At 48.3% G+C, this 12332-nt stretch overlaps 1 protein-coding gene across 1 annotated transcript in view; it reads right to left on the bottom strand.

Annotated features, from left to right (window-relative positions):
- Myo5c (myosin VC) overlaps positions 1 to 12332 on the bottom strand; it is a 59625-nt gene that overhangs the window by 36088 nt on the left and 11205 nt on the right. Inside the window, 8 exon segments of the mRNA XM_090358396.1 lie at positions 539 to 804; positions 3324 to 3430; positions 4306 to 4413; positions 6349 to 6430; positions 7646 to 7789; positions 8101 to 8257; positions 8942 to 9086; positions 10223 to 10388. Of these exon segments, the coding sequence (XP_090214522.1) occupies positions 539 to 804; positions 3324 to 3430; positions 4306 to 4413; positions 6349 to 6430; positions 7646 to 7789; positions 8101 to 8257; positions 8942 to 9086; positions 10223 to 10388 (1175 nt within the window).

Below are 12332 nucleotides of genomic sequence, written 5' to 3'. Positions count from 1 at the left end.
GTGTGGCCTCTCTGAAGTGGCAAGAGTCTCCAAGCTGTCTGAGGATTAAGAGAGTACGCCCCAAGAGGCGATCACATGAGCACTGGCACACAGTGAGCTTTCATAATGTCCATTATTAACGTCCCGCTCATTCAATGTGATCTAAATAAAGGCCACTCTGTGTGTGTGTGTGTGTGTGTGTGTGTGTGTGTGTGTGTGTCTGTGTACTGGGGCCAGGGCTGCAGTCCCTTTGCTTTTTCACCCAAAGCTGGCACCCTACCACTTGAGACACAACTACTTGTCCAGCTTTTTGCTGGCTAATTAGAGATAAGAGTCTCATGGATGTTCCTGACTGGGCTTGCTTTGAACTATGATCCTCAGGTCTCAGATTCCTGGTAGCTAGGATTACAGGCATGAGCTACTAGTGACCAGTCAGGAAACTGTTCTTAACATTCGCCCATACGAAAAAGAGATGGCCACCCTCCTAATTGTGCAACACTCCAAAGAAGAAAAAAATAACCAGGATATGTGACCCAAAACTCACTGAAGAGACTCTTACCCATAAATGTCCAAAACACCAATAAAAGTGTGCTGCTTGCCTGAAAACTGCAAGGCTTCGTTAATTTTCTCTATAATGAAGTCGAACAAGTGCGCGTAGATCTTTTTGGCCAGGGCATCTCTGGCATTGATGGCTTGGGCCCTGGTCATGGGTTTCACCACCGTCTCAGAGCTGGTGACGATCTTGCGTTTGCACAGCCACTGAGACACCTTGTTACGAGCCAGGCCCAGGAGCTCGCAGAACACCTTCAAGTGACTGTCATCCTCCTGCAAAAACAACACAGACATTGTTAGAGCCACCTGCTGTGCAGAGGGCCTCACCCAGGGGCCTGGGGCCAGAAGAGGAGCTCTTACTGTCCTGAGACCAGGGGCAGCTGTAAAGCTAGCTAGGGCAGTTCTGTAGGGCCGCATTGGACTCGAACTCTTCATTAGAATAGCTTAGGGGCTGGTGCTGGTGGAAGGCTGAGATCTGAGGACAGAAGTTCCAAACCAGCAGAGGCAGACAAATCCCAGAGAGACTTATTGCCGTTCAGTCTGCAAAAAGCTGGAAGTAGAGGTGTGGCTCAAGTGGTAGAGTCCCAGCAGTGAGTGAAAAAGTGACAGCATGAGGCCCTCAGCTCAAACATCAGTACTGGCACACAAAACAAAATAGCAGGTAAGGCCCTTGTCACTGGGTGGGGTGGGATGAGACTGCATCTGACTGGGACCTCTTCCTTCCCTTCGAGCCTCAAGCTTCTCAGGCAGGCTCCATCCCAGACAAGTGGTCAGGCACGGGGTCTCATTTCAAAGTGGCAGCATGGGCTGGGGCAATCTAGGCAGTGCCATGCCCTTCCCATTCTCCACCTGGCCCCCTTTAGAGGGTGGTCACAGCAACCTCCCCACTGTAGACCAATGGAATCGTCACAGTCTTGACCATTGGTCTACATCCTTCTCAGGGGCCGAACCTTCTAAGTCAAAAATGCCAGCCTTTGGGCCGGGAGTTTGGCCTAGTGGTAGAAAGCTTGCCTAGCATGCACGAAGACCCGGGTTCGATTCCTTGGTACCACATACATAGAAAAAGGCTGGAAGTGGTGCTGAGGCTCAAGTGGTAGAGCTCTAGCCTTGAGAAAGTCCAAGGACAGTGCTTAGGCCCTGAGCTCAAGCCCAGGACTGGCAAAAAAAAAATGCCAGCCCTGGATGCTATGAAGGAAATGCAGTGGCAATAGTGTTTGGTCCCCTTCCATCTGCATGCTGGGACTAAGCCAGAGGCTTCACAAGTGGTAGGTAAGTGCTCTACTTCCTTGAGTCATTTGCAGTTCAGGAAGGAAAGCAAGGCAATTGTGTTTTGAGGAAGATAGTTTAGCCCAGCACCAGTGACTTATGCCTATGATCCTAGCTACTCAGAGGACGAGATCTGAAGGATCTTGGTTTGAAGCCAGGCTGGGCAGAAAAGTCCCCATGCAACTCTTATTTCCAATTAAAGCACTCAAAAACTGGAAGTGGAACAGTGGCTCAAAGTGGTAGAGCACTAGCCTTGAGTAAAGAGCTCAGGGACAGCATCCAGGCTGAGTTCAAATCCTACAACTGGCACTGACACCCCTTCCCACCCGAAAAAGCCAGGTGAGGTGGCTCATGCCTTATAATCACAGCTACTGAGCGGGCATAGAGCAGGAGGAGCATGGTTTAAGGCTGCCCAGGCAAAAACCTAAAGCATGTTAATAGAAAATGTTAAAGGTATGGTGAGGGCAGGGATAGGGCCCAGTGGCACAGTACTTACTGTCCTGCAGGAGCCCTGGGTGCTATCTCCAGGGTGTGTGGGGGGAGGGTTGGTAAATTTTGTATTTCATAGAACTGTTGGGGGGGGCGGAGCAGGGGGTCAACATTGAGATTTGAGCTCAAGATCTTGCACTTGCTGGGCAAGTGATCTCAGATAAACTTTTTTTCTTCTTTCCATGAATACTGGTGATACTTGGGGAGTTCAGGCCACCCACAAAACACCACTACTCCGTATTCATGCAGCATCCATTCAGTATTCAGTGAACCTTGTGTCCACTGAAAAGGAAGCCTATTCTAGAACTCAGAGCACAAACTTCCAGCGGAGAATCCACCCCTGGTAAGGTTGGAGAGGAGGTACCTTTTGCTCCAATCTATCCTGTGACCCTAAGGCTCTACTCACCTGCTACTCTCACACACCTATCCCAACTTCCTGTCCACTCTTTTCTGGGATACAATGACTGTCCTTCCTCTCTTGTCTCAGGGGCTGAGGGGCTTCACCTTTGCTAGTCTCTCTGCTTTGAATATTCTTCCTGCAGCCATGGGTAGGACTTGCTTTCTTTCTCTCCTTCCCGCTTACAAGAAAGCCTTTCCCAGATTGCCCTACACAAAAGGCACCACACTCTGCACCCCCCAATCTGCTTTGTTTTGCTTCCTAACCGTGTCACCAGAGCTTCCCCACCTCCGCATTTGTGCATTGTGTCTCCCCCCTCCTCCCGCCATGAATGTCTTCCTAATTCAGCTGCCCGCCGCTTTCCCAAGGCCTAGCATGGCGAGTAGGTGTCACCTTAATTTTTTTTTTAAATAGAGCATGCACCGTCATCCCCCATCCTCCACTGTTACAAGCAGAGGAAGCTGGACACTTTGAAGACAATCCCTGGAAAACCCTACTCCTTCCTGGTTCCTGCTAAACCAGTCGGCCCAGCAAATCCAACCTCCAGTGCCCAGTGTTCAAATGCAAAGGCACAGGCTGAGGCCACAGTGGGCGTGGCCCTCGCCTGGCGCCCCATGGAGGCTGAGCAACCGAGACTCACGCTGATGGACGACCGTTCACTGCCCACACCGGTGATCTGCACATTGCCCAGGTGCAAAATGGCAGCCAGGATGGTGAAAACATCCATCTGAAAATCCTCCTTGAAGCCTAGAAACAGACATTTCCCCAGTTCAGGAACACTGGGCCTCCTCTTGTCCCAAGAAGAGAAGCACATGGGTTCCTCCCAAGATATTTCTGCAAGCTACTCGGTGCCAACAGCTGGGACAAGGGACATGAAGGGGAGCTGGGGACAATAATCTGACTCACAGCTCTTTGCTATTTGTCATGATCTGGGGAGATCAGCACACTCACTCACCACCGAGCACCTGTTGTAGCTTTTGTTTGTTCTGTGTGGTTGAGTGAATACGTGATGGGTTGTCTGACTGATCTTGTGCTTGGGTATGCACTCAGAGTTTCCCCTTTGCTAGGCAAGTGCTCTCCACTGGCTGGCCTGCTACCTCTGCCTGGGTTGTGCTGGGAACACCGCAGACCACGGGTTGCTTTCCCATCTGTCCCTTCCCTCCCCCTGTCTCGGTTATTTTTTCACAGAGGGTCTCATGCGTTTGCCTCAGTTGGCCTTAGGCCACAATCATCCTACTCCTGACTGCCAGGTAGCTGGGAGAAGACGTGTGTGCTTGGCCCTTGGCTTGTTTTCTTTTAAGATAGGGTCTAGATGACTTTTGGTCAAGTTGGCCTCTGCCCCTACCTGTAGTTAGGATTACAGCAAAAGGACTGAGAACACAGCTCAAGTGACAGAGACTGTCTGTCAATCACAAGGCCCTGAGTTCTGTCTCCAAGAGCCCCTCTCCCCACCAAACCTGACACTCAGATTAGAATTTACTGAGAATACTCTCTTTACCACCCCTTCCCTTTCCTTCTTTCTTCTTCCCTTCTCTATTACCACCTTTTCTTTTCCCTCCCTCCCCCTGCCTCTTTCTGTCTCTCAGTGGTCACACCTTTGGCTAGGACATTTTACTACTCACCCAGGAGAGCGAACGTCTTCTGAGTCTCTACCATGTCTGCTCTGTCATTCACACCCTCGATGACTGTATTGCCTCCCATGCTCGTGTAGTGAAATTTTTCTGCATTCCCTAAAACAAAAAGATTGATTCTGCCTGTGCCACACAAATTTGGACATACATGGCTATTAGAAAGAAGGGAAGGTAGCCAGGTGCTGGTGGCTCATGCCTGTAATCCTAGTTACTCAGGAGGTTGAATCTGAGGATCGAGGTTCAAAGCCAGGCTGGGCACAAAAGTCTGTAAGACACTTATCTCCAATGAACCACCAGAGAAGTGGTGCTGTGGCTCAAGTGGTAGAGTGATAGCCTCGAGCTGAAGAGCTCAGGGACAGTGCCCTGGCCTAGAGTTCAAGCCGCATGACTGACAAAGAAAAAAAAAAAAAGAAGAAGAAAAAAAAAGGGGCCGGGAGTTTGGCCTAGTGGTTAAAGTGCTTGCCTAGCATGCATGAAGACCTGGGTTTGATTCCTCGGTACCACATACATAGAAAAAAGCCGGAAGTGGTGCTGAGGCTCAAGTGGTAGAGCTCTAGCCTTGAGAAAGTCCAAGGACAGTGCTCAGGCCCTGAGCTCAAGCCCAGGACTGGCAAAAAAAAAAAAAAAAAAAAAAGAAGAAGAAGAAGAAAAAAGGGGAAGACAAAATGCTTCCTTAGTTCAGTCCCCAGGAATGCTGGGGAGCCAGGGGAAAGAAATGAAGCCTGGGACTGGGAGTATGTCCTGCCCAGATTCATGGTTTCACCCCAGATTTTCTTAGGTAATGTAACTGTTCCACTACTGAAACTAAAGGATTTTCTGTCTTTGGGCAGAGACACAACCTTTAAAAAAATGTGATAGGCTGAGTACTGGTGGCTCATGCCTGTAATCCTAGCTGCTCAGGAGGCTGAGGTCTGAGGATCATAGTTTGAAGCCAGCCCAGATAGGAAAGTTCAAGAGACTCATCTCCAATTAGCCACCAGAAAAGCAGAAGTGGAGCTATGGCTCAAAGTGGTAGAGCACTATCCTTGGGCAAAACTGCTTAGGTATAATACCCAGGCCCTGAGTTCAAGCCCCATAAAAAATACATTGTGCTAGCTGGGCATCGGTGGCTCATGCCTATAATCCTAGATAATAAGGAGGCTGAGATCTGAGGATTGAGGTTCAAAGCTAGCCGAGGCATGAAAATCCATGAGACTCTTTTTTTTTTTTTTTGCCAGTCAGTCCTGGGCTTGAGCTCAGGGTTTGAGCACTGTCCTTGGACTTTCTCAAGGTTAGAGCTCTACCACTTGAGCCTCGGCACCACTTCCGTCTTTTTTCTATGTATATGTACTGAGGAATCGAAGCCAGGTCTTGGTGCATGCTAGGCAAGCACACTACCACTAGGCCAAACTCCCAGCCCTATTTTTTTTTTTTTTTTTTTGCCAGTCCTGGGCTTGGGCTCAGGGCTTGAGCACTGTCCTTGGACTTTCTCAAGGCTAGCACTCTACCACTTGAGCCTCAGCACCACTTCCAGCTTTTTGCTATGTATGCGGGGTACCGAGGAATTGAACCCGGGTCTTCATACATGCTAGGCAAGCACACTACCACTAGGCCAAACTCCCAGCCCTATTTTGTTTTTTGCCCGTTGTGGGGCTTGAACTCAGGGCCTGAGCACTGTCCTTGGACTCTTCTCAAGGCTAGAACTCTACCCTTGAGCCACAGCACCACTTCTGGCTTTTTTCTATGTATGTGGTACTGAGGAATCGAACCCAGGTCTTGGTGCACGTTAGAGCAAGCACTCTACCACCAGGCCACACTCCCATGAAACTCTTATCTCCAATGATCCACCAGAAAAATGAAAGTGGAGCTGTGGCTTAAGTGGTAGAGTGGTAGCCTTGAGCTGAAGAGCTCAGGGATAGTGCACAGGTCCAGAGTTCAAGCCCCGAGATCGACAAACAAATAAAAAATATTGTGTTATAATAAGTAGAAATTCATGAAAATTTTAAAGCTCTTTAGAAAAAAGACCTTGTCACATACTATACATCCTTTACATACCTAGTTTAAGATGTTTAAACTCCGATTGCTCTGCAGATGCACACAGCTGGTAGAAAATGTGGTAATTCCGTTCATTTTCTGACTAAAAAATAAAGAAAAGGCCCTCAGTTGAGTTACACAAGTTTTGCATGGGTGAAATGACCAGGTTTCTAATAGAGGGATCTGGATGAACATAGTTTGTAATCCTAGCTACTCTGGAAGGTGAGATCCGAGGATCAAGGTTAAAAGCCAGACCAGGAAAGAAAGTTTGTGAGATTCTTATTTCCAATGAACCCACCCCAAACTGGAAGTGGAGCTGTGGCTAAAAGTGGTAGAGCACTAGCCTTGAGCAAAAACACTTAGGGACAGCACCCAGGCCCCGAGTTCAAACCCCAAGACCAGAACAAAGAAAATAAAGACAAAAAAAGAGAGAAAGAACAAGACTGCAGAGAAGTTAGAGCAGCTAAGAATAGGTTCAAGACTAGCAGCGCTCTACCACTTGAGCCACAGCTCTATTCCCAGCTTTTCTGGTGGTTAACTGCAGAGAAGAATCTTACAGACTTTGCTGCCAGGGCTGGCTTTGAACCTCAGTCCTCAGATCTCAGCCTCCTGAGTATCTAGGATTATAGGTGTGAGCCACTGGCTCCCAGCCTAAATTTTCATTAGTATATATTAATGTACAAAGGGGTTTCACTAAGATAGGCACATTTGTTACTTTGATCAAATTCGCTCCCACTATATTACTCTTTATTTTTATTTTTATTTATTTTTTCATATATTTTTATTGTAATTAATAGAAGGGTTACATGATATTTGCCAGATAGATGGTACATTAATTCCCATACTTGATTTATTATTATTATTATTATTATTATTATTATTACTATTAGTGATTTAGAAAGTTGAGGGCCTGAAGATATAGCTCCAGTGATAGAGCTTTCCCTAACAAAGTCAAGGTCCTGAGTCCCAAAAAGAAAAGTGACAATTCTCCCCATTTTCCATAACTCTAAGGAAACTGTCCCCCACTACTTGGTGCGCAGCAAGCCAGACTATCTGGCCCACGATCTTACATTGCATATACCAGGCAAGTGCTCTGTTCTTGGACTATGCTCCCGGCCCTGAATTTTTGGTGTTTAATAAACAGGAGGGTAGGGGAAGGAATGAATGGAAGGGGAGAGGGAGGGAGGACAGATCTAAACTTCAAATGAGAGATAGGAAATCCCCATTCTTCAAGTCCAGGAATGATGGAGGTGGCCTGGGGAGCATGTGGTGTGAATGGGGAGTTGGAAGGAGGCTTTGGCTCACGCTCAGGTCTTACTTGGAAGACGACTCTGGATTTCTCCAGCAGGTAGGTTCTCATGTTGGCCCCTATGATCTGATTGCTCTTGTCAAAGCTGACTTCGGTGTACTTCCCAAACCGGCTGCTGTTGTCATTGCGAGTGGTCTTGGCGTTTCCCACGGCCTAGGAACACAGGGTTTTCCTGAAATGACAAGCTTTGAAGATCTTTATGCCTGGGTATCAGGGGTTCAGCTATCAGGAGGGTGAGATCTGAGGATTGTGATTCAAAGACAGCCAGCCTGCCTGGTCATAAAAGTCCTTGAGACTCTTATCTCCAATTAACCACCCAAAAGCAAGAAGTGAAGCTACAGCTCAAGAGGCAGTTCAGAACGTTCAGAGTGTGGGACCTGGCCTGCCTGTCTAAGGCTCTGTACTCCATCCAGAGCTCACCACCGCCTCAGCCCACTACCCTCTCCTTCTGCAGTTGTGCCCACCTCTGTTATGGGATTGGATGCCAAGACCTTGTCCTCCACGTGAGCCTTGCTGCTCGACTTGCTGACGGTGGCAAAGTACCTCATGGCGTAGCGGGCTGACACGGTCTTCCCCGCACCCGACTCCCCACTCACAATTATGGACTGGTTTCGATTGTTTCTAAAGCGAACAGATAAGCAAACAAGGTCAGGCGGGGCAAAAATAAGTTAATGAGACCCCAGTCTGAAAAACAAGCATGGTGCTGCATGCTCGTCTTTCCAGCTCATCAGGAGACAGAGGTAGAAGGACCAAGTTCTGAGGCCAGCCTGGCGCGACATGCACAAGACTCTACCCAGAACAATAAGCTAAAGTGCCAGGCCCTGAGTTCAAAATGCAGACAAACACTGTCATAGCTGGCCCAGGTCCTATGCCTCTTTTGTGAAACTGTAAAGGGATCCACAAACATGATAGATTAAAAAAAAATTGTTTGGTTTCTATACTGGGGATTGAACTTAGATTCTCCCCCTTGTCAGGTAAATGTTCACCCACAGTCTTTTTACCTTTAGTTTGCTTTGCAGATAGGGTCTCATGTTATTCCCCCCATCCCCCCAGGCTGGCCTCCAACTTGGATCCTCCTCTTCTCTGCCTCACATGTAGCTGGGATTATAGGCATAAACCACCATACCTGGTCCTTCTCAGTCACTTTTAATGAATCCAACTTAAATATTCCTTTATTGTGGAGCGTGTGTGTGTGTATGTGTGTGTGTGTGTGTGTGTGTGTGTGTGTGTGTGTGTGTGTGTGTATCAAACAAATGCAGGAGTATTGGGAGAACCGGAATGGAAGTTGGTCTAGCAGGATGCTACCTGGCCATCTGCTTGTAGGCCTCTTCTGCCACAGCAAATATGTGGGGGTCCATATCACCCATGTTCTGCCCGGTGTATGCGTGGATGATGGCATCTCCATAGATGGGCAGCTGCTTGTAAGGGTTCATGGCCACCAAAATGATTCCTGTGGAAAGAGGGGAGAGCAGACACAAGATCTTTGATAGGCATGCACACTGGTGTGGCCTGAACGTGTCCCCCCAAAAGTTCACCCATTACAGATTTAATCCCTTAAACCCATCGGTTAATGGCAATGGAAGTGGGGACTGAGTGAGGTTGTGAGGGTGAGGTCTGCTACAATGGCACTAGTGGCTTTGTGAGAAGAAGAGAAGCCTAAGCTACTCGTTCTGTCTCACCTGATGTAGCAGGATGCCAGCTTGGCAGATGCCAGCATCAAGCTCTTGGACTTCCCAGGCTTCGGATCTATGAGCCAAGAAAACTCCTACGCTTAGCAAACTATCCAGGCTCAAGCATTTTGTGACAGTAACAAAAGCCAGAGCAAGACATTCATCTTGGAAGTGGCACTGTGTCTCGATGTGGTAACCTTGAGCTGAAGAGCTCAGAGACAGCACCCAGGCCCAGAGTTCAAGCCCCACGATGAACAACAACAACAACAAACAGACACTCATCCTTCTCCAGAATCTTGGGAGAAAAAAGAAAAAAGAAAAAAACTCCCAGCTCTGTTACTTCTGCTTGACTTTACTCAAGTTGCTTAACTTTCCTTTTTATTGTGCCAAGTCCTTCGGGCTTGAACTCAGGGCCTGGGTATTATCTCTGAACTTCTTTTGCTCAAGGCTCTACCACCTGAGCCACAGCTCTACTGTTCCTGTTGTTTGTTCTTGTTTTTGTTTTTTAGTCAACTGGAGATAAGAGTCTCCTAGATTTTCCTGTGGATCCTGATCCTTAGACCTGAGCCTCCTTGAGTAACCTGGATTGCAGGTGTGAGCCACTGGTGCCTGGCAAGCCACTTACTTTTGAATCTCAGTTCCCTGCCTACAACCCTTCGATGACCAGGTGACAGATGAGATTTATAATCCCCCATGTAGGGGTAATCAGCATGTTAACGTCCCAATAAGCACAAAACACACTGAGTCTCATGACCTCTGATTCCCTAAGTCTTCCATTCTTGCTTCTCGTGGACGTTATCCACAGAGACAGGTGTCTTGGTAGAAAGACTGAGCTCAGCACAGACACAAGAGAAGGTATGATCAGGCATAGGCCTGGGCACCCTTCTCCATGTCCCCTGGTATGAGCTCTCCTTACCGCTGTAGGTGTAGATGAGCTTGGACTCCACGAAGCGGATGCGAAGGTTGTGAAGCACGGCAGGCTCGTGGAGGTAGCTGAGGGCTGTGAGGTCGTTCTCACCCACAAGGATGTCCGGGTTCCGAAGTGGAGGCAGTGAGCCTGGGTCCACCGGATAATCCAGCTCCTAGGAACCAAGTTGTTTTGTTTGGGGTGTGTGTGTGGGGGGGTGGTCCTGAATCTCTGTCCTTCCTCCTCCTCACCTCCCACTGTGTTGTTCCTAACACAGAAAAGCAAAGCTGAGAGCAGAGAACAAAAAGAAGAAAACATTATCTCCTCAGGCCACTCTTGAAGGAAAGAAAATTGGGGGCCAGGGGCTAGGCACAAACAAGAAAGAAAGGAAGAGAGGAAAGAAGGAAGGAAAGAAGGAATGAAGGAAGAAGGAAGAAGGAAGGAAGGAAGGAAGAAAGAGAAAGAGAGAGAGAGAGAGAGAGAAAGAGAAAAGAAGAAAAGAAAAGGGGGGGAAAAGAAAGAAAAGGAAAGGAAAGGGAAAAGAGCCAGGGGCTGAAATCCTAGCTACTCAGGAGGCTAAATCTGAGGATCATGGTTCAAAGCCTCCCGGACAGGAAAGTCTGTGAGACTCTTATCTCCAATGAACTACTCTGAAAAAGTCAGAAGAGGCTCTGTGACTCAATTAGTACAGCACTAGCTTTGAGCACGGAGAGGCTCAGGGACAGAGCCCAGGCCCTGAGTTCAAGTCACAGCACCAACAAAAAAATTGAAAAATAAAGGACATATCCTAAGGTTCCCTCCAGTTCCAAGACTGCTCAGCAGACATCATGGTGGCAAGAAGTATGTGAAGGAGCCTGAGTGGCTGGCATAGTGAGTGACTGCTGCCTGTCGTCTCCTGCATGCCAAGGATCCAAAGATCCCCCCTTCATCCCCATCACTGCCATCCTCTGCCCTGGGCTGGCTCTTCTTTGCCAGATTTAACCTAGTTTTCCAGAGCAGTGGCTGCACCGAAAGCAAATAAGGCTGGTGTCCCCAGTGGACATGGAGACCGGAGATGGGGTCAAAAAGACAAGAGCTTGCTCCCAAGGTTTTTGCTGATGCCAGCCTGGCTGTGAAGTCCAGGAACTTTCCCAAGCTCCACATCCTGGGTCAGGTCCCTGAGGGTTTACCTGGTGAAGGAACTCACATTTTCATTTGTTGAGGCATATGGGGCAAATTTGAAAGCAAAAGAAAGGCTCAAAAGGAATGTCTGCAGGTGAGGGTCCCTGGCAGTCTCTCTCTGTCCCTGACAGAAAACTCCACTTGTGTTTAGAGAATCAAATCTAGAGAGAAGCTTCCCACACCGACTGTTTCTTTCCCTTCCCGCCCCCCTGTATCCCCCCAGCCCCATGAATGTGTGTGAGTTTTGGGGCTTGACCTGAGGACCTGGCACTGTCCCTGAGCTTTTCTTTTCTGCTCAAGGCTAGTGCTTTACCAAGCTTTTTGACTGACTGATTGGAGATGACTTTCCTGCCTAGGCTGACTTTGAACTGTGATCCTCAGATCTCAGCCCCCCCTGCGTAATTAGGATTACAGGTGTGAGCCTCTGGCATCTGGCTTGAACTTCTTTCTTTCTTTCTTTCTTTCTTTCTTTCTTTCTTTCTTTCTTTCTTTCTTTCTTTCCCATCCTGGGGCTTGAACTCAAGGCTTGAGTGCTGTCCTTGGGTTTTTTCAAGGCTAGAGCTCTATCACTTGAGCCACAGCACTATTTTCAGCTTTTTCTATGTATGTGGTACCAAGAAATCGAATCCAGGTCTTGGTGCATGCTAGGCGAGCACCCTACCACTCGGCCAAATTCCTGCCAGCACTTTTTGCCCTTAATCAATGAGCCCCATTTCCAGTTCAGCCGTGCTGTGTGTCATGTGGGGAAGAAGCAGAGAAGAGGAAGAGAGAAAGGAAGTCTATGATCAGGCTGGGGAAAGATGGAGGCAGAGGGGACATTACCCTGCACCAAGCAGGCTTTGTCCTCCATGGTGCCCTGAAGGGTTAAGGTGAAAAACCACAGCTGTGCTGCCAGCCCTGATCCCCCTCCCTCTAGTGAGGAAAGAAACCCTAGGAAACCCTGTGGCTAGTGTCCCCA

The sequence above is a fragment of the Megascapheus bottae genome, chromosome 25 (assembly GCF_031878675.1).
Source record: "Megascapheus bottae isolate mThoBot1 chromosome 25, mThoBot2.hap1, whole genome shotgun sequence".
NCBI lineage: Eukaryota > Metazoa > Chordata > Mammalia > Rodentia > Geomyidae > Megascapheus > Megascapheus bottae.
This window is presented reverse-complemented; position numbering and strand designations above follow the sequence as displayed.